Here is a 22,917-nt window from a genome sequence, read left to right as displayed (position 1 = left end):
GATCACAGGGGGGGGGGGGTTGGAGTTGGGATAGTGCCGCAGCCAAATGGTCTCAGGTGCTTGTTAGGAGAAGGAAGGGGAGGGGTGGAAGCTCCTGAGTACCTGATCCTGCCTCCCTGATAATGAACAGGAAGGGAAGACTGGGGTGGGGGGCAATAAGTAAGCCAGTTTCAGCCAAAGGGAAGGAGAGAGAGAGAGGAAAAGAGAGAGGAGAAAGAGAAAAGAAAGAAAGAAAAGGGAGAGAAAAAGTAAAGAAAAAAGAATAGGAAGGGACAAAGAAAGAAAAAGAAAGAGGGAGGGAAGGGAGAAAGATAGGGAAGGGAGAAAGAAAATAAAGAAAAAGAGGAAGGGAAGGGAGAAACAGAAGAAAGAAAGGAGGGACAGACGGACAAGGGAACGAGAGAAAAAGGAGAGGAAGGAAGGACTGCAAACCTTGGTACTGGACGCAGCTTCAGAGGATGCTTTGAAACAGCACAGCAATCCAGGGCTGGAAGATTCCTCAGAGGTCATCTAGTCCAACCCCCTGCTCCAGCAGGAGACCTTATATCACAGTGATGGCTAACCTTCTTGTCATTGTGATCCAAATTCAGATGCTTGGCCACTGACTCTTACTTATGACAGCCCCATGTCCCAGAGTCACATGATCCTTTTTTGCAACCTGACCAATGAAGTCCCAGGAAAGCTGCATTCACTTAACGACCATGTGACTTAAGAGCTGCAGCTACTCACTTAACAATGGTGGCAAGAAAGTTTGTAAAGTGGGTGAAAGATCACTGAAAAGCTATTTTGCTTTGCAACAGAGATTCAAGGCTCAATAGTTATGAGTGTCAATCACTGGTAACCTGGCAGGGCTTTGCTCCCAAATTTTCAATCTGGCTCACTGTGATTGACATTCACTGTTGGAAGATGGATTGAGTAAGATGCATCGAAACTCACTTTAACAATGCTCTTGATTAGCAACCAAAATTTTGGGCTCAATTGTTGTAAGTCTAGGGCTATCTCTGCCTTCCTCTGCATGGCAGCCTTGCTTAGTAAACTTCCCTTTTCTGGGAATCTCTCCTCTGTGTTAGAGGCACAAAAATAACCAAGATAATATAAGGTCCCCTTCTGGAGAAGGGGATTGGACTAGATCAGGTGTCAGCAACCCACAACTCTAGTCGCATGTGGCTCTTTGGGCCCTCTGCTGCAGCTCCTTGTCCCATCATTGGCTAGCCCCGCCCCTTGCCCTCCCCTCCAAGTCACTCCTCACCTGGCCTGAGAAGGTAACTGCAACATCAGGGGATGGAGAAGCCACCAGGGCTGATTCTCCGGAACCTCACTCTTTCTGGAGCTTCTTCCAGCCTTTGTTGATGCTCTTCTCGCAACCCCCTGGCCGGCTGTGGTGTGGCTGGGAGGGTGCATACGAGGAGAAGGAGGGGGAGGGAAGCCTCCACCATGGCTTGTGCTTGTTCCTCAGCCAGACCAGATGTGGCCCATCAGCAGCCAGCGGGGCTGGCAGCAGAGTCGGACAGTGAGGAGGTTGGGGAGGAGCATGGGCCAGTCCTGGAGGCTGGGGAGAGCTCGAATGAAAGCTCTGCATCAGAAGCAGAGATGGGGCCGGGGCCGTCTGGCAATGATCAGGTGCCTACAGAACAAGACAGCAGAGAAACAGGTAGAGCCTGGTCCCAGTGTGCGCATGCACAGAGCTGCCATAAGAAAAGAACAACTCAGAAATCAGGGTAGACTTGGGAGTTAAATCACAGGTGATTGGCCTCTCCCAGAGGAAATAAAAGAGGAGTGAAAGGGGAGTGGACTTTTGCAGGAAACAATTTGTTCGATTGTTACATTTATTTCAGGCGTATGAAAATCTGTGACATTCACCCCCACACACACCATGAGACAGATTGCGCCATCTAAATCATTCCCAGTGCAAAACTATCCAAGCCCAAACTGTACGCCATGATGCCCCAGGAAATGCAAGAAATGCGCAAATACATAGACAAAAATCTAGCACGGGGTTCATTGAGCCAGTCAAGCCACGGGTCGCAGCACCAGTCATCTTCAAAGAAAAAAGCCCGGAATTATGAGATTGTGTGTGGACTTTAGAGGAATCAATGCCGTGTGGGTACACAACCTATACCCCCTCCCCCTTATGAAAGATATACTATCTCACCTGGCCAAGGGAAAAGTCCTCACCAAACTAGACCTCAGAGAATCATACTACCAACTATGGATCGGAGAAGGAGATGAGTGGAAAACAGTGTTCAACTGCTCCCTAGGGAGCTTCCAATTCAAAGTGATGCCATTTGCAATGCAGGGAGCCCCAGTGGTGTTCATACAGTTAATAAAGGAGGTGCTGCATGAGCACCTCTACAAGGGGGTCCTGGTCTACCTGGCTGACATCCTCCATGGGGACCATGAATGACCATATACTCCTGGTCTGATAGGTACTGGAAAAACTTATTGCAGCCAACCTGTACATCAAGCTATCAAAATGTGAATTCCACCATGTACGACTAGACTAGGTTACCAAGTGTCAAATGAGGGAATAGAGATGGACCCTGAAAAAGTACAAGCCATCCTAGGCTGGCAACCCCCTCGTACTCCTAGACAGCTACAAAGCTTCCTAGGGTTCGGAACGTCTACAGGCAATTCATCCCCTCCTTCGCGAAGATTGCCAAACCCATGACAGACCTCCTAAAGACAGGGAGCCCAGGAACAAAACCTCGCCAGGACAACCTCTACAGTGGGACCTAACCTGCCAAGAGGCATTCGAAACACTAAAAGAAATGTTTACAAAGGAATCAGTACTGAAGCATCCTGACCACGAGCAACCCTTTGTGATCCAAGCAGTGATCCAAGTGACATGGCAGTGGGAGCAGTGCTACTCCAAAGAAACAGCCAAGGAAACCTACAGAACTGCGCCTAGACCTCCCGCAAGCTCACAGACACAGAGAAACGATGGGCCGCATGGGAAAAGGAAGCTTTCGCAGTGAGATGGGCACTGCTAACCTGGTGACACCTATTGAAAGGGGGCCAGAAACCGTTCAAAGTCTGGACTGGCCACAAAATCTGGAGGCTCTCAGGACCCCATGGAAACTATCACCCAAACAAGTCCGCTGGGCTCAATACTTCAATTGTTTTGACTTTGTACTAAAGCACATACCAGGGAGGAGGAACTTTCTAGCTGATGCCCTGTCCTGCATGCCCCAGTACAAATGCGAAAGAGAGCAGGTAGTGGACATCATCGTTCTCCCTACTCAAATAGCTGCCCAAGTGTTCACCAGACAACAACACTATGACCGGCAAGACCAACCAGCAAGCAACCACAAGACTCAAAACCAAACTGCTAGCAGACACCTGGTTCTGAGACAACCAACACATCTTGACAAAAAGAGATGGCCTTGCATGGAAGGAGACGAAACTCTCTGTTCTGGAATCCCTGCACACCTTAATTCTCCAGAGGAGCCATGCTGCCAAACAGGCAGGCCACTTTGGGTTCCTAAAGACTTTACACTTAGACCGGAGGCACTTCTGGTGGCCCGGCATAAAAAAAGATGTGGATAGTTATGTGAAACGTTGCACCATCTGTGGCACAATGAAAGATGACCGGGGAAAAACCCCGGGCTGCTGCAACCAGTAACAGAGCCAATGATGCCATAGGAGGAGATCGCAGTGGACTTTATAGTAGAGTTGCCAAAAAGTGGGGGAAACAGTGATTTGGACTGTAATAGACCTGTTCTCCAAACAGGAACACTTCATACCCTGTAGCGGACTACCCTCAGCTCACCAGCTGGCCAAACTGTTGCTGAAGTACATCTACCACGTGCATGGAGTACCTTGGAGAATTATCTCAGACAGAGGGATCCAGTTCATGGCTAAGTTCTGGAGGGAGTTCCTGCAGTCCATTGGGTCATCCCAGGGCCTTAGCTCAGTTTTTCACCCAAGCACCAATGGGGAGGGGCAGAGAGACTGAACACCATGGTAGAGCAGTACCTGAGGTGCTACATGAACTATCAGCAGTCCAATTGGGCAGACCTTCTGTCTTTTGCTGAGTTCGCGTACAATAATATTGTTCACAGTAGCATGGGACTAACACCGTTCAAAGTAGTGAGCGGCATGGACTTTGTCCCAATGCCTGAGTAACCAAGGGATCCCCTCTCCTCAGTCAGCTTGGCTGATTGGATGTCAAAGCTAAAAACAACCTGGGAGAATGTAAAAAAAAGTGTTGGCTAAAGCGGCACAAACCTATAAGAAACAGGCAGATAAACACCAAGCTCCGCAACAGCCATTTTGGGTGGGAGAGATGGTTTACTTCTCCACAAAATATTTTAGGTTAAAAGTCCCTAGCAAGAAACTGGGGCCAAAGTTTATAGGACCATTCCCCATAGTAAAGATCATCAACCCAGTCACAGTGCAATTGAAACTGCCACAACTGCTAGGGAAGATACACCCAGTATTCCATAGTAGCCTCTTAAAACCCATGGTCGGATCCACTTTGAGACCACTATCCTGGGAGCCCCCGGGCCCTGTAATCATAGGGGGCCAAACCCTTTATGAAGTGCAACAAATTCTTTATTCGAGGTGGCACAGGAGACAACTCCAATACTTAATCAAGTGGAAGGGCTAGCCCTTGTCAGAAGCATCTTGGGTAAAGAGTAGAAATATCCAGGCTGATCACCTTATAGCAAAATTTCATGAAGAAAATCCAAACAAGCCTGGGAGGAGGACCTAGCCTTAAATCCCATACCTGTACTCAAATTGTTTTTGCGTCACACAGGTTGCTTTTGGAAAGTGAAGGGAGCCGAATGTCAACTCATAAAGTTGCCATGGTGAGAAAAGGGGGGGGAGCATTCCATGCATACCTTCAGCTAGAGTCGGATCTCAGATTACTACAGCAGGCTTGTTGGGGTGCACCTCATTGGAGAATGTGATTTATGATACAGAATGGTGGGAGGGGAGGAACAGGGGTAAAGTTCAGCTGAGTTCAGCTAAAATTCAAATGAGGCTCAGATCTGACTGCAAAAAAGGTATTGCCAAAATGCTCCTAATAAATGATTGGTTTTATTTTGAAACTTGACTCGAGGCTCATGAATCAATTAGGGCATGTTTTGGAAACCTGACAGAGTGTTAGATCTCCTTTTAAAATCTATCAAGTTTACCAGGTGTCCTGAATCCTTAAACATTCATTTAATAAAAGGGGTTTTGTTGGGACCAGGACTCTGTGTCATGATTTTTGGGGAAGCCTAGGTCAGAATACTGGATTTCCAAAAGGAAGGAAGAAAATGGGGCAGCAAAGAGCTCAAGGAGAGCATGCAGGGCTTTCCAAGAGAGTCTTCTTTTCTTTTTTCTTTGCAATTTTTTGGAAATCCGGGCTGGCTGAAGAAGGAGTGCAAGCTGTGGTGGAGGTTTTTATTCCTCTTCTTCCTCCTCCTCTCCCTCCCTCTCCCTCCTTCTCCTCTAATGCACACCCAGCACACACACATAGAGAGAGACACAGGGAGAGAGACAGAGAGAGGTGGGGGAGAGAGATTTGGCTCCATCTGCTCCCCTCTCCACCTTTGTCCAGTTTTGCAAGGATTCAGCGGATGTTGCCTTGGTGATGGGGGGTGGGGTTCATCCCATACTTTGCCTGCCAAGTGTCTTCAGGAGCGCCTAGGGACTATATTTTCTGGCCACTTTGTACTGAGGTGCAGGATGCACATGCATGCCTGTGTGAGTGTGCTGCTTCTCTGAAGTGTATGCGGGGATCTAAGACGGCAACCTCGTGCTGCTGTGATGTAACAACTGACTGTTCTTCCTTTTGGAACGCAAAGTTTATTTTTGTATCTTTCCAGAGACAGAAAGAACGTGGCTGAATGTCCTTAGAGTTATTCCCTGGGTGTGGGGGTAGGGAAGTGGAGGTGGGGAGTGGGGGAGAAGGGGGGGGAGGCCCGTTGAAGCGCTACCACCACCACCTCAGAAGCAAGAGAGAGCAATGCAATCCTGTGTATGTGTGTGAGTGAGAGAGAGGGGGGTGAGGGAGAGATAGAGGGAGAAAATGAGAAAGAGATGAGAGAGGGAGAAAGAGAAAAAGATGGGAGAGAGAAAGAGATAAGAGAAAGAGATGAGGGAGGGAGGGGGAGATGGAGAAAGAAAGATGGGAGAGAGGGAGGGAGAGAAAAGATGAGAAAGAGATGAGAGAGGAAAGGGGAGGGAGAGAGATGAGAGAGGGAGGGGGAGAGGAGAAAGGTGGGGAGAAAGATATGGGAGAGATGGGAAGAGGGAGATAGAGAGGAAGAAAGAAAAGAATGGGAGGTGGGAGAGGGTGGAAGAAAGATGAGAGAGAAAGATGAGAGATGAGAGGGAGTGAGGGGGAGACGGAGGGAGAGAAAAGTTGAGAAAGAGAAAAATGAGAGAGGGAGGGAGAGATGAGAAAGAGGGAGGGAGAGGGGAGGGAGGGAGAAAGAAAGAAAGATGGGAGAGGGAGGGAGAAAGAGATGAAGGGGAGAGGGAGATACCTGTTTCCCATAGAAAAGAAAACACCGAGAGCCACAAAATCTGGGTAGGCATATCTGGGGGGTGTCATGTCACTCGGTGGGAGTGAGTGATGAGTTGGCACACCCACCCAGGTTTTGAGGCTCCCTGTGTTTTGTTTTCTGTGGGAAAAGAGTCCATATGGCTCTTTGAATGTTTAAGGTTGCAGACCCCTGGACTAGATGACCTCCAAGGTCCCTTCCAGCCCTGGATTGCTGTGCTGTTTCAAAGCATCCTTTGAAGCTGCGTCTAGTGCCCGGGTTTATGGTCCTTCCTTCCTCTCCTTTTCCCTCCCTTCCTCCATATCTCATTTACTTTCCCTCCACTTCCCTCTTTCTCCCTTCCCTCCCTCCCTCTCTTTCTTTCTCCCTTCCCACCTTCTTTCTTTCTTTTTTCCCCCTTCTCTTTCTTTCTTTCTTTCTATCTATCTTTCTATCTATCTATCTTTCTCCTTCCCTCTTTTTTTCTTTCTTTTCTTTCTTATCTCCCTTCTCTCTCTCTCCCCCTTCCCTTTGGATAAAGCCGGCTTACTTACATCTCCCTCACTCCCCCTTCTTCCCTTCCCGTTCATTATTGGGGTGGCATGACCAGCTGCAGGGGAGCTTCCACCCCCTCCACTTACTTTTCCTAACAGACCCCAGAGACCATTTGGCTGCAGCACCTCCCCCACCCCCACCCCTGCAATCAATCACACCGTGGCTTCTGGCTGCCAGCATTGGCAGCTAGCCGATTGGCTGGAAGCAAGCACAGCCAAGGGTAGGAGCCAAAAAGTCCCATTCCGAGTTAAGTCCTGCCCACTCCATCCCATTGCTCACAGCCACAACAGAGCAGGAGGGCGCATGGCACCACCACGATGTGAGGTGGGGTAGGTGGCGGGGGAGTTGCCACATGTTACCCCGTACCTGTGCACCTCAGGGCCCTCATAGCCAGGCCACTCCCCGCTTAGTGATCTCCCCCCGCCGGTTCAATGACTCGGTTGCGCAGCTGCCTCTTCCCTTTCTCTCCCCTCCTGAGCTGGACTGCCATGTTATGGGGATGGATGGGTGAGGCTTGGTCCCCTTACCCGGTCCCTCTCTGCTGTTTCAGAGCCAGGGGGAGTGATGGTGAAAGAACTCCGGTTCCACTGAGCATCAGCCTCATCCGCCGGAGGGGCTTTCTTCTGTCCCACCCACAGATCACCTGCTCGGTAGCAGCTACCGCCTCCTGCTCCACCTGCCACTTAGGTCCTGCAGCACCACTTCACGGTGCCTGGTCCACATTCACCGTTTCAAAGGCAGCAGCTCTGGAGGCCTGCAGCTCTGCCACTGCATTTCAGTTGATGTTGGCCTTGCTTCAGATGGGCCTGTTTCAGAGCCTGTAGCTCTTGTGGGGTTTGCTTTGCCACCTGCTTTCCAGTTCCATTGCAGTTCCCCACCATGAGATATTTTTTTTGCAAGAAGTTGGAAGGTCTGGTTGAACTCTTTTTTTTGTCCCAAGAACTTCTTTTGTTGCCCTGCATGCGGCTGCAGAGAAACACAATGGAGCTGGAAAGCATGTTAGCAAAGGAATGCTTTGGGGAAGAAGCGAGGGGATCTGGGCAGCCCCATCTCTCTCCAGCAGCTGTCCAGAAAAAAGGGAAAGCAGCCGAATGACAAATGAGGCCATCCCAGCCAGCCAGTTACTGAAGCACCGCCACCACAACCTCAGAAGCAAGAGAGACCAATGCAATCCAATGGGTGTGAGAGAGAGTGGGGGAGAGGGAGGGAGGGGGAGAGAGAGCTCACACCGCTGCCAGCCTTGGTATAACTCCCTGAGGTTGGATCAGATCTCTCTGTCTCTCTCATACATACAAATATACAACACAGAGGTTGGATCGGATTGCTCTCTGTCTCTCTTGCTGGTGGCACTTTGGTGCCTGGCCGGCCGCTTCTGGCCCCACTTCTGACTTGGCCCCTTCTTTCTTCTGGGTAGCTGATGGAGAGAGATGGGCTAATCGCTCCATTTCAAAGCATCCCATTGCAAGAAGACAACCCTTCTGTCTCCCTCTGGGTGAAAAGTTTGCAGGGGAGGCAGAGGCATGAGGAGGGAGGGGAGGAAGCTGCCTGCCTGCTCCCTCTCATCATCTGCTTTCCTGTGACTGCAATGGCTCTGGATGTGCTGCGAGGCTGCTTGGTTCATAGGAGGCTTGTGCGGTGGCATTAGCAGCAGGCGGAGGCAGAGGCATGGGGGTTTGGGGAGGAAGCTGTCTGCCTGCTCCCTCTCATCATCTGCTTTCCTGTGACTGCAATGGCTTACAAGGCTTCCCAAATCAGATGTACTTTTCATCCAGACAGAGAAATGAGGGAGACTAAAAGTTTCGTCTGCTTGCAAATGGGACGCTTTGAAATGGAGTGATTAGCTCTGTTTCAAAACATCCCTTTTGCAAGCAGACAAAGCTGCATCTCCCTCTGGATGAAAAATGTGTGGTGGAGCCAGAGGTATGGCGGGGAGATAGCCGATCCCAATGTGCTTAGCTCTGTTTCAAAGCATCGCATTTGCAAGCAGATGAAGCTTCAAGTCTACATCTGGGCAAAAAATGCTTCTGCCCTGAGAATCTCTGTAAGCTGTCGTGGCAGCAGGAAAGCAGATGGTGGAAGGGAATGGGCCCTTATTTTGGGGGCCAAAAGAAAATAAAACCCAGTCTTATTTTGGAGAAACACAGGTAATATGCTGACCTTGCTGTTCTGATAGCTGCCTGAAAGTAAGCCCTTAATGAAAGTACATCTTATGCTTAAACAGTATCCAAATATCAAATATGTTCAGCATTATTTGTTATTGGGCCACAAGCACTCAGATTTCCTGCTATAATATAAGCTATTTTCTAAAATTCTCTTCAGCTTCTGAGAGTAGCCAGAAGATGCTGCTGTGTGAACAATATACTCTTGGCATCCTGGACAGTTGTTTATGCAAAGAGCAACATGTAGCATTTCTGTACCCTGAAGTATGTCACACAGTTTCTAAAATAGCCTGAGAAAAATCCTTTTGGCTAGAATTTTTAAATGGCAACTGAAATTAATTGAATCTATACTAAAATCTATAGAAAAATCTTACATTGGAGGAACCCACTCGTACACATCAGCTTTTTTCTTAGACTAGAGCTTTTCCATCTATACTCCACAGAATATTGTCCACAAGAACTTTAAGGGGTTCCATGATTGGCTATTTATTCATTAAATTTATATGCCATTGATCTCACCATCAGGCAACTCTAGGCAACTGACAGTCAAACAAACCACTTCAACGCAGCCAGGGCATCCAAAGTATTTTTTCTAAGAAACACTGGAAAACATAAGTCTTGTTTCCACAAAAATAGCCACAGCTGCTATTTTGAGGATCAGAGGTTCTATGAATTTTTTAACAGGTTTTATGGCCTGAAAAAAATTGTTATAAAAACTGTTTTAGACCATAAAATACATTATCATTTTGTCCAATATTTATTAGAGTGCCGAAATAAGGAAGAAATATTAATAATTGCAGCCATGTAATATGTTAGAAAAGTATTGCCATGTAATATGTTAGAAAAGTATATTTCTATCTTATGACAAGCTGTCTGAGTCTCTGGATCCTGATAGAATTCAGTCAGCAAATATTGGACATGATTTCCAAATTCTTTCAGACAGGAAAAAGAGACTTTTATGTCTGCAGAATGCATTAGTTCATTGTGGCACTTTATCACCTAAAGGTATAAATACCGGTATATAGCAAAAACATATTGTAAATATGCTATGGGCAATGGCAAGTGAGATCCAGTTCTCAAATTACAGCTCCGAGTTACACAAATTTCATGCCAGAACAAAATAATGCTGTCAATATTACCAGCTTATAAACAACCCATGTGGAAAATACATCCATGAAGGAAGATACTCTTTTTAGTAACCCTTCTCACAGAAAAATCTATCTTATATTTATTACAGACTGTGGTATTTGACATCTACAAGCATATACAACCAACTACTGAAAAGAAATCAGTTACATCTTTTCACAAAATATGAATAATTTAGAAAAAAGTTCAATTAAGTATAATTATAAAAAAGAAGTAAAAATGTTCTAGATTGCATTCATAATCTTTGCCCAAGGAACTATGCATAGCACTCCACAGGAAACATTCCCAACTCAAAGTATGCAAACAAAAATCCTACAACCAATCAGATTTAAACCTATACCTAGCAAATCAAATTATTTGATTGAAAGTAAAGTGTTCATGTTACAGTCACTTTTCATTCCATACCATAGTATCACAAAAAGATGGGTTTTTTACTTTCAAAAGGTTCTGTTCAGGATTTATTATATTGTATTGTTTATTTTATTTATTTATATCTAAACATTAGGACTAGGGAGAAATACAGCCACTCCTCACTTAGTGACTACCTCAGTTAGCAGTTTTATAATCAATGTGCACATTTAGGATTAAGTTTGCTACCATTGACAATCAGTGTGAAACTGATTAACGTCTAGTCAGTTTCAGGCAACAATGCCATTGGGGGAGGGTTCTAATCAACTAATTAAGTCACAGAGCTGAGTTTTTAATTGTGGTTAAAACTTTGTAGATTCTCCTGAACGACATCCTGAAATGTCCTTGTAGGTAAAGCAGGAATAAGAACTCACATTGATCTAATAACAAGATCTTGACAACTTGCTGAAATTGAAATAAGTCTGTGGGAAGGGGAAAAAATAGCCAATCTCTGAGTTTTCTATGAATTGCAGAGACTTGAACAAAAGGGGAATGGGTACTTTTCCCCCTAAGTTTTGCTATATGCACATAAATCCTCAATTCAAGTGCAATGAACTAAAAAGTGATACTGTTGACAGACAGAGCTGATGGCGTGACGATACGATGTGCAATCTTGGAGCTCCAGGATTGCCATTGATATCTCTGCCGCTGGATGGTCCTTTTGGACCTAAACCATCCCATAGAGACAGTGATAGAGAAGGGCACATCCTGCTGATCCCGGGGACATCACACGTCCCTGGTAGATCCATGAGAAGCCCTTTTTTTCCGGCGACAAAGAAGCAGCCATTGAAGCTGCTGAAAGTTGGAACAGCTCCAGAAATGGAAGACAAGTAGGTGAGAAAGTGTGCCAAATTGGTGAGATATTTTTTTATTATTAGATGAGAGAACACCCCAAAGATTAAAAGTAAAGTTAAAATTGAAGATAGAAGAGGTCAAGCGGCAAGATTAAGCCTGAGTCAAATTTAGTGTGTTATTTTTCTTTAATCCTTTTACTGCTGGAATTTCTACAAATGCTTATTTTTTTAACTGGACTCATTTTATTTTTATTTTTTAAAAAAGATTTAGATTCTTTTTCTCTTTTCAATGCCCTATAATATTTTCTTGGTAATTTTTTTTCTTTCTTTCTTTCCTGGAACATAAAGAATACAAAGACGGAAGTGAAAATAGATGAAAAGAAATAACACTGCCACTTAGAGGCTTGGAAATATTGTTTTTCTTCTCTACATTTGAGCATTTGATAATCTTGTGCAAAATAAGAGATGGTGTTACACTTCAAGGACTCTGAGTTTGTTTATTGAAAATGATAGTGGGAAGAGCACAGATGTTTATACAGGTGCTTCTCTTGGTACTATCAGAGTGAAAAGCTTGGAGTGGAAAAAAAAAGATTGCACTGAATTGGGAAAGAGAACAGTTAACTTTGTTTGGAAAAGAGCCTTGGATTTTACAGTGGCAACGTGCACTATTGGAAGGAAAAGATCAATACAGACGATGTTGCAACAGGGGAAAAAAAGGAAGTGACATTGCAGATGATAATGCAAGAAATTCAAAAAATACAAGTAATAACAGAGAGCACTGAAAAGAGATTGGAGATTATTGGACAAAGAACAGAAAAAATAGATGAAAAAATTGCGAACACTCACCAAACGATGATGAAATGTGAGGAGAGATCTCAAAAAACTGAAGAAAAAGATGAACAAAGAGATAAGAAAATTGGAGATATTGACAGCAGAATGAATGCTGTTGAAAAAGATAAGAGTGGAATATTGGAATGGGAGATTGATAGACTAGAATTTTACCTCAGATTCCAGAAGACAGAAGAAGAAAAGGGAGAAAATTTGGCAGAAGTAATGATAGAAATTCTTGCAGAAGCATTGGTGATAACCAAAGGGAAGATGATGGAAGGAACGGATGAGGGATTTCGAGTCTTCACAAGATATGCAGTGAAATATAAGTTACCAAGAGATGTCCATAAAAGATTTACTAAAAAAGCAATTAGAATACAAATACCACAAATGGTAAGAAATAAAAGATTGCACTACTATTGGATGGATACAGGATGATGTAATGAAATGTTATAATAAAAAGTAATTTGAATTTATTTAAAGTTAAAATATTTTGTATAAAATGAAGTAATAATATAGTCAACTAAATAATTAATAATGATAACATTGTATACATATATATTAGATTGATAATATGAGATTTTATATAATTTGTGAGGACTATGGAGAGGATGCATAAAAGTTTGGTAACCAAAGATAAACAATTTTATAAAACATGGGGCTTATTAATGGTTAGACAAAGAATTTTATAAAGATGTATTATTACTGGATGGATTTAGGATGATGTAATGAAATGTAATAATATAAATTTACCTAAAATGTAGAATGTCTCACATAAAATGAAGTAATGACAATTATAGTCAAATAAATGTATAATAATGATAATAATTGTATACAGTTGTATATATGTATATATATATATATATATCAGATTGATAATATGAGATTCTATATAAAGTGTAAGTGAAGACTATGGTGAGAATGTACAAAAAAGTTTTGTAACCAATCGACACACTATACGGAATTGGAAGATGTTTTTGTTTTATGTTTGTTTGTCTGTACTTGTTTGTTTAAAAATAAAAAAGTTTTTTATAAAAAAAATAAAAAGTGATGCTGTTGTCTTTTAGAGCAGTGGTCACCAACTGGTGGTCCGTGAGAAAATTTTGGTGGTCCACAGAAAAATTATTTGCATTTTTTATATTGCACTAAATCAGGGGTCCTCAAATTACATGCAATGAACATTTGTGTTGCTGCAGTCTCTCTCTCCAGGGTCTTTGTGTGTGGGTCAGAGAGGGGCAGAAATTCCAACTTGGGGTCTGCTTCGGCCCCCTGGTGCAGGACTTTGGGCGAAGGCTGGAGGGAAGTGCTGCTGGTGGCAAAGAGCCAGAGGACCTTGTTCTAGTACATCATGGTGTGGAACTGGCTGACCATCTCAGCCCGCTGAACCTCCAGGTGCCGGTACCTGGCCTTGCACTCCCGCAGGTCTTCCCCCTGCTTGGAAAGCCTATGCTCGTAGCCTCAGTGAGGTGCTTCTACTGTGTCTCCTCAGTCAGATCCAATTTGAACTGAGCTGTTTTGCCAACTTTCTCGTGGTGGCTGCTTAGCTCCAACAACTGCTTCCTGTTGGGGCCCTAAGGAGCCCGGGCGGGGAGGCGAGGAGTGGCTGGGAGGGGAGAGGTGAGTAGAGGCTGGCGAGACATGAATGACATCAAGTTGGCCATGCCCACCCAGTTACATGATCACCTAGCCACGCCCACCCGCTGGTCATTAGGAAGTTCATATTAGTGGTCCGCGGGATTTAAAAATTTGAATTTAGTGATCCCTGAGGTGTGAAAGGTTGGTGACCTGTTTTAAAGAGGGCAGCAGTCACCAATTATGTCTCAGGAAATATGTTTCTGATTGCCTGATAAGAATTAATAAAATAAATGTCATTCAAACACACATTGTTGAATACCTCTCTGATTTTCTTTGGATAAATATTGTTGACGTGAATATGAAATGAAAAGGTTTAAGAGTGCTGATGCATCACACTTGTCAGGACCATAAGTATTGCCTTTCCCATGAGGCATATAAGCTTGAATGATGAAGAAAAACATACATGGACAGTGCTGTTTGTTCCTGTCTAAGAAACCAAGAAAACAGTGTTTCATAACTGAACTTTGTATCAGAGAATAAGATTAATCAAATGAATGCAGATAGCAATAGCTGGTTGTAATCTTAGGTTTCTTGTGAACAAGAAAAGTGGCTTTGGCTCAATTTATTTTTGCAGCTGTCATTTTCTTATTTACAGCCTTACTGACAGCCTTTGTGGGCCTGTCATATTGTTGGGAATAATGGGAGGTTGAAATCCCAATTATGAAAACATAATTATATTCCAATTGGTCAGTAGGCAGAGGCAGGCAAGCATATTTGTGTTTTTTTTCTCTCCCTGCACCTAAACACACAGGGTATCAGTGTAGCAATATCCACACTGGGGACTTCCTGGTTTATTTATATTACTAAGTTGTGCAACACTCTGATTCAGTTCAAAGATGTACTTCAAAACAAATGAGCTGCTCTAATGAGGGGCACAGATGTTACAATGCACTCCTGCACATTTTGAAACTCCTTTTGAACTAAATCTGGAGCACTGCACCACCTTATCTTTACTACAAATTGTACTATGACACTCAGATGCTGTTGCATCTTCAAATAGAATGAAGCTCCTGTTGGAAGAAATGTCCTTCTTGGTTTAGTTCCAAATGGGGAAAAAGACACTGGAAACATAGAGGCTGCTTGGAAAGATGGTTTAATGATGGACGGGACCATATAGTTTGAGGTCCTGGGGGAAAAGGTGATCACATGCTTCAAGATATTGGGTGAAGAAGAAAAAGGGGCAGAGATGCTGAAAGACCCTGGTTTTATGCCCTCTCTGGGCTTTGAACTTGATCTTGTGTTCTGATTGGTTGTCAGACAACCATGGGGCCATGCAAAGGCAACTCTGTAGGCTGCTTCCCAGGCTTGCTTGACTTGCTGGGTGATGATGTAATCTTCTCAGGTGCCATGTGGTGAGATGGGTAAAGGCCTTATCATGCCTTAATCCCATCACCCTGGAGTTGAAGGGGGTGGATCTTTGTTATGTAGAATAGGCCGGCTCAGGCCTTAATGGCTCATTGACAAAGGGGGGGGGGGGGAGCTGATTTTCTGTCTCCCATTTAGAGGAAATATTCTGCCCTTTAATATTTCCTAAAATATTTCATTTCTGTAGGAGTGGGGTGGATAACACTCCAAAATATGAGATGGCAATGCACATACTATCCACAGCTAAAAATGTATTTGTACAACAATCTTACACTAATGCCCATGTTTTAATCTCTCCTTGGGAGTATCAGAAAAGAATCTCTCTCTCACACACATACAACAATTACTCCATTTTTGAAATTTATTTTATATGGTGATAACTGTATTGTATTATCTTTACCAGTTCCCATGAATTAGAAGGACAGAGGCAAGATCCGCAGTTCGTGCAATAAATTGTTTCGAAAAAGGACAATAGCTAAAATAATAGTAAGTATTCATGTATGTTTTATTGTGCCAATTCTGACCTAAAAATACAATTACATAATTTGTTTTGATATTTTCAAATAAGAGATATTCATGTCTTTATGATATCTTTTGCGCTAACTTGTGAATTGCTGAAATATAATTTACTAAAGTAGATATTTATTATTAGGACTAGAAATCAAAGAGGCTCAGTTTTGTAACTTGGAAATCATCCCCATAAACCAGGGGCAAGTTAGAGAACCTGCCCTCCATTCTAAATAATTACGGATAATCTATCGCACACTATGTAAAAGGAAAGGCCAAACGGCGAGTATTTAGCGAGATGGAGCCTTTCACTCCTTCCCTTCACACGAGACGGCGCTGGTTGGCGGGGCGAATTCTTCGTTCCATAGAAATTTCCTCCGGCAAGCCAAAGATTAAAAGTGTTAAAAGATTAAACACTTCTCTGGTGTTTACGTGGGCGGCGCCACGAGAAGGCGGTTGAGAACGAAGCAGATCGGAGGAGGAAGGACGAGGGGCTCAAAATCCCCCTCTTTTGGGGAGAAGAATATATTCCTACCAAGGAAAAAAGGATGAGGAAGAAAGCCGCCCAACAAAAGGCGGGATTGGAATTAAAATGTTTGGCTAAGGCAGCCTCCCTCAAGACGACTCAACCTCCTGGAGGTTGTTGGACAGGATTTGCATCTTTCCCAGCACCAGATGGAGGAAAGATGCAAGTTTGCGATGGTGTTAAAGAAAGATGCAAGTATTATTCAGGAACGAATTAGCGAACGCGTGTCTATTGTTTCCGAAAGAGTCTACGCCCCGGAATGGGATCCAACCCGGGCAAGTTCAGCACAAACTGGGAGCAATCGATTCTGCAGAGGCCACGTAGCGCGACGTCACTCGCTCCTGCGACGGCCAGAGCTCCGGGTCCGGGGTGGAAAGCCTCACCTATCTGTCTCTAGGGATGCAATGCCCGTCACACCGAAAACCTGACGGGATTAAGCGGAGTCGGTCGCAATAAACTGACGGTGGAAGATGTTAGATATTAGCATATATCGGGATAAGTCTTCCCTCAGGTCCGCTCCTACAGCGGGAAACAGGTATTCCTCTGATTGGTCAATGGGCGTGCCTCATCCCTATAAAAGGGGAACCCTCCGACCACAGAGTAAGCTGGATCACTACTATTACTAATAAAGAGCTGTTAAGTCACGTCGTGTCCGCAGTCTGTCTCTCGTTGCCCAGATCTAACATTGGCGACGAGGGTGGGATTGAGAGACAGATAGGACGAAGAACGCTACTTCAAGAATCTCCGGATTTGATCCAGCCCAGGAATTCGGCAGAAATTCCGGCAGCCATCTCAGATCACCGCAGCGCGGCAAATTCAAACTGAGAAGATGGCGATGCATGCTCCCCCCGCTCCTTTCGACCCAGCAACCGACGAATGGGAAGCCTTCATGATTCGCTTCGAGTGTTTCCTCGAAGCAAATGAGTACACGGGGATCACCGATGCAAGAAAGAAAAATATCTTCCTCGGCTACTGCGGAAAGGAAGTCTTCAATACGGCCAGAGACCTCACCGCGCCTACTCCAATACAAGCAGTACCATGGGCGACGCTGAAACAAGCCTTGGAAACACATTACGCGCCAAAACCGTCCCGCCATGTCAGCCGCAAAGAGTTCAACATGAGGACTCAAAAGGCGGGAGAATCCATTAACCAATTTGTTGCAGCTCTACGAAGAATAGCAGCCCACTGTGAATACAGGGATTTGGAAGAGCATATCTTAGAGCAATTCATCTGTGGGGTAAGAGACATTTCGTTGCAAAAGAAACTGTTAGCCAACCCGAATCTAACCCTACAGTCAGCATTGAACAAAGCAAGAGCGTCGGAATCAGCGGAGAAATCAGCAGTGACCATACAACGAAGGGTCAACGAAACCCAGCCAGCACCGAGACAAACCAGAGTCCACTACGAAGACGCAAGCCCCGACTACGTGGATCCCGAGTTCGAGGACAGTCACCTAATGCAGAGCAGTCACTGGAGGCCTGGGGGGAAACCCGGATCCCGTTTGCCGCCCTGCGCAAGCTGCGGAGGGAATCACCCCAGGTCTACTTGCAGGTTCAGGAACGTTGTTTGTTCGCACTGCAACAAACTTGGGCACATCGCACGAGTGTGCCGGAGCGGAGTCCCTGCCTCACGGCAGCCACCCATGTACCGCCAACAGAAGCCCAACCCAGGGGCTTGGCGAAATCAAAAAGGGCGCCCAGAGAAAAATCCACAAGTGTTTACCCAGAGAGAAACTCCCCAAAGAGCTGAACGAGCGTATTCCCAGAGAGATTACTCACAAGAAAGTGAGCGAGCGTATCCCCAGAGAGAATTCACACAGAGAGCCGAAAGAGCGTTCTACCAAGACGCTCAACGAGAGTATTTTCAGGATATAGACGATGAGATAGAGTTGACCCAGAGAGAGGAGTTGCGAACGTATCTCACCACGATACATCAGGTCCGCCCTAAGCGGCCCAAAAGGCTGAAAGTCACAGTCCTCTTGGAGGGCTCACCCTGCGAGCTGGAGGTTGACACAGGATCAACCCTGACGATCATTTCATGGGCATCCATGAAACAGGCCATTCCCAGCCTCAGAAAGAGCCAACTGCGCGCTCCTGACGTCCTGCTACGAGACTACCAGGGGAACCAAGTCCCCATCGTGGGCCAAGGCACATTCCACATCCAGTTTAAGGACATCGAAGCCCAGCTGCCCGTGACCATCTCCAGCGCGCCATTGCAGAACCTCCTGGGGCTTGATTGGTTTGAAGCCCTGGGATTAGAAGTCACCGGAATCAACGCCGTGAGAAACAGCAGCGCTGAAAAGATCTTTAAGGAGTTCGAGGATGTGTTCAGCTCCGGTCTTGGTAAGTATGTGGGCAAACCAATATCGTTCAATTTAGATCCAAATGTGGCGCCAATCCGGCTTAAACCGAGACGAGTGCCTTTTGCACTCCGCCCAAAAATAGATAAAGAGATAGATAAGTTAGTGGAACAAGGAATCCTGGAGCCGGTAGATCACGCGCGTTGGGAGACACCTATCGTGACCCCAGTTAAGTCAGACGGATCAGTCCGCTTGTGCGCAGACTATAAATGCACAATTAATGTCGCGCTACAACAGAGCGCATATCCGGTGCCCGTAGTACAGCACCTATTGCACTCATTGGGGCCAGGAAAAGTTTTCGCTAAATTAGATATGGCACAAGCTTACCAGCAACTGCCAGTAGATAGCGCCACAGCGGAGGCCCAGACTATAGTGACGCACAGAGGAGCGTTTAAATGCAACCGGCTACAATTCGGCGTAAGTATTGCTCCAGGATTGTTCCAGAGCGTCATGGAACGACTGTTGCAAGGGATACCGGGAGTCGTCCCATATTTTGACGATATCTTGGTGTCCGCTGCAAACGAGGAGCAACTAAACAAAAGAGTCAGATCGGTTTTGGCCAGAATCAGAGAGAAGGGTCTCCGCCTGAAAAAAGAAAAATGCCAAATTAACGTGCCTAGCGTAGAATTCCTGGGTTATAGAATTGATGGTCAGGGAATTCACCCCACTGAAAAGAAAATTAAGGCGATCCAGGACGCCCCCACACCACGAAATCAAACCGAGTTGCAGGCCTTCCTCGGACTACTTAATTTCTACAGCGTTTTTCTGAGACAGAAGGCGACCGTTGCTGAGCCACTACACCGTCTACTCCAGAGGAACGCACCATGGAGATGGGGACGAGCAGAAGCTGCAGCATTCGCCGGGGTAAAGCGCCTGCTCACCACTGACTCACTACTTGTACAATACAGTCAGACCCTCCCGCTGGTATTGACCTGCGACGCATCGCCGTTCGGGGTTGGAGCAGTCCTCAGCCACAGGATGCCCGACGGGAAAGAAGCACCCATTGCTTTCTACTCCAGAACTCTTTCATCGGCCGAAAGGAACTACAGCCAAATGGACAGAGAAGCATTGGCTGCCGTTGCAGGTGTGAAACGTTTCCATGAATACCTCTACGGCCGCGATTTTGAACTCATTACTGATCACAAACCGCTGTTAGGACTTTTGGCGGGAAATCGCCCCACTCCGGTCTCCCTTTCTCCACGTATGACCAGGTGGACTGTTTTCCTGGCTGCGTACTCTTACAAGTTAATTCATCGACCGGGCTCCACTCTAGGGCACGCAGATGCGCTCAGCCGTTGCCCATTACCAGACATTTTGCCAGACCCCACTCCAGAAGTACCGGTATTGCTCATTGACTGTTTGGATTCGGGACCGGTTTCTTCTTACGACGTTGCAAGGTTCTCCTCGAAGGACAATTTAATAAAACAAGTGCAAACTTGGGTATGGAGGGGGTGGCCAAAGGGAAATGTGGGCCCGGAATTCAAAATGTTTTGGTCTAAACGGGACGAACTCTCCGTGTTACAGGGATGTTTGTTGTGGGGGGATCGAGTTGTTATTCCTTTTGCGCTACGAAAAAAGGTATTGAATGCTTTACATATGGGGCATCCGGGGATCGTGAGAATGAAAGCGTTAGCGAGAAGTTATGTGTGGTGGCCCAATATGGACAAAGAAATAGAGGAGTGGGTGGCCACTTGCGATCCATGCCAGGAGTCGAGACCAGCACCCCCGGAAGCGCCCGCCACAGAATGGGAGAAACCCAAGGCACCCTGGTCACGCATTCATATTGATTTTGCAGGGCCATTCCAGGGTCAAACCTTCCTCATAGTTGTAGATGCTTATTCTAAATGGTTGGATGTAGTCCTAATGACATCAACCACGGCAGAGGCAGTTATAAAGGTTCTTAGGCGGCTTTTCGCCACCCATGGTCTACCAGATCTGTTAGTATCGGACAACGGGCCCCAATTCACGGCCATGCAGTTCGAAACATTTTTAGCAGGGTTGGGAATCAGACACGCCCTCATCGCGCCATTCCATCCAGCGTCCAATGGTCAGGCAGAAAGAATGGTGCGGTTCGCGAAAGAGGCCCTCGCCAGGATGGGCCCGGGGGATTGGCAAACACGCATTGACCATTACCTCCTCATTCAACACATTACCCCGAGCGCAACGACGGGTAGAAGCCCCGCTGAACTACTAATGGGTCGCCGCCTACGATCTCACCTGGACAGGCTCCACCCGAATTATTCTACCTCGGCTCCCCCAGACTCTACAAGTAAGGTCAGATCTTTTAGAGAAGGAGACACTGTTTATGCTCAAAATTACACAGGGGGGACATTGTGGATACCGGCAAGGGTCATTGGCATCATGGGCCCTCGATCGTATTTGTTAGAGCTTGAAGATGGGCGGAATTGGAGAAGGCACATCGATCAGCTTCGAGGTCGCCTAGCACACTCCAACTTAAGGGATGAGGGCGAAAGTTTCCTGTCCACAGAAAGACAACCGCAGGGAAACTTCATCCCAGGAAACGACGACACCGGCGAGCTAAGCGGGGGACAGGACATCACGCACGCAGCTGAGCAACCCCCCGTCATCACAGCCGCTGAGCAAACCCCCGTCATCGCAGCCGAACAAGATACCAGGGAAAAGAGCATCGAAAACGCAAGACCTCCAGAAACAGAAAAAGCACCCGATCCTGCAACTACTTCAACCCAACAGGAAACCAATCCTGCAAGTACTTCAACACAACCTGAACTCCGACGTTCCTCCCGAGCAAGACAAACACCCACCTACCTAAAGGACTATGTCACCTACCGCAACGTCCCATCTAGGAGGGGAGGGGTGTTAGATATTAGCATATATCGGGATAAGTCTTCCCTCAGGTCCGCTCCTACAGCGGGAAACAGGTATTCCTCTGATTGGTCAATGGGCGTGCCTCATCCCTATAAAAGGGGAACCCTCCGACCACAGAGTAAGCTGGATCACTACTATTACTAATAAAGAGCTGTTAAGTCACGTCGTGTCCGCAGTCTGTCTCTCGTTGCCCAGATCTAACAGAAGACGTGAATTTGCTCATCGGCGAAGCGCTGCAGAGCAACCTTCAAGAGGCGGCGGCTATGCCTGTCCTTCAGCCAATTTTTATATTCGACGCAGTTAAATCGCGCAGCCAGTTCCGCCAACGCCATCGCAAGCTTGTATTCGCGTCGCCAGGGAGTGGCCAGACTTAAGCCGTGAAAAAGCGGGGCGGATTTTTTTCGTCATTGCGCGAAGGGCGGAAGCCTTCGACGATCTTTTAACAATCCGCACTCAGATTCCCTTTTCCTTGAATAGTTACTTCATAGCGTTCCTCAATAAAATAGCCATTACGATTCTCAAGATTTAGCGAACCCACCGCGATCCAATCTTTATTTCGCATGACACCTAATAGGACGACTGCATTCTACTGTTTCGTTTTCAGGATAATTCCCCGTCCAAATAATTGCCTGGAAAATAGCGCCCTATAGCAGAACAGAATAGCAGTTACTGTAGCACAGCCTTCCCTAACCGGAATGCCCTCTTTGGATGTTTGATTTCCCTAACCCTTGAAGAACGTTTCCAAACGCAAAGAAACGCTTAGCATTTCACCATTATGAATGTGGCTTCCATATACCTTCTATGTAAAAAGCTGGCTTTTCTTCTTGCATTCTGTACCAGCACTTAACCAGGCTGATGTAGTTAGAGATCTTGTCCACCTCCATCTTTTTGGGAAGTTAACAGTACTGTTTTAATTTAGTTCTTGAGTTCAACTAGAGTTCACTTACCTGTCATTAAGATCTAGCAGCAGGAGCTATATGTCCTCTTTTTAGTCCTCGTCCTATATTCAGCAGGCAGCCTTAAAAACAAATATTGTCCAGCGTATTGAGTATCTTAACAGGTTTAATTTTTGTAAGCAGCTTTTCTTTTGAGGCAAGCTTCCCTAGTAAGCAGAAACTGAAAGCTAACAAACGCAGCTCTCTGACTTTTATTGTTTGATTAGTACCCTGTTGACAGTTAAATCAGTTATTCACGAAGGCTTCTGCCTCCAACTGGCTCTTTCCTACAATTCAAAAACCAGGCTTTATGATGCTGGAAATCATTCATATACATGTAGACCTAAAAACGTTTTGTTTTTGCAGTTTTTTACCAT

The 22,917-nt window shown here is 45.8% G+C and overlaps 1 protein-coding gene across 1 annotated transcript; it reads right to left on the bottom strand.

The window, feature by feature from the left end:
* Positions 1-7,179: 7,179 nt before the first annotated feature.
* Positions 7,180-22,744, bottom strand: LOC309392167 (uncharacterized protein CXorf38 homolog; the record flags this gene model as incomplete). Its single annotated transcript, XM_081953173.1, is given in 6 exon segments — positions 7,180-7,229; positions 10,057-10,189; positions 14,261-14,306; positions 14,308-14,380; positions 21,808-22,249; positions 22,553-22,744. Coding segments are annotated over 5 exon segments (432 nt in total). The 5' UTR covers positions 21,938-22,249; positions 22,553-22,744.
* Positions 22,745-22,917: the final 173 nt, after the last annotated feature.

Source organism: Natrix helvetica, assembly GCF_964273705.1.
Source record: "Natrix helvetica genome assembly, chromosome: 4".
Lineage (NCBI taxonomy): Eukaryota > Metazoa > Chordata > Lepidosauria > Squamata > Natricidae > Natrix > Natrix helvetica.
The sequence above is the reverse complement of the archived record's forward strand: the minus strand, read 5'-3'. Positions and strand labels throughout refer to the sequence as shown.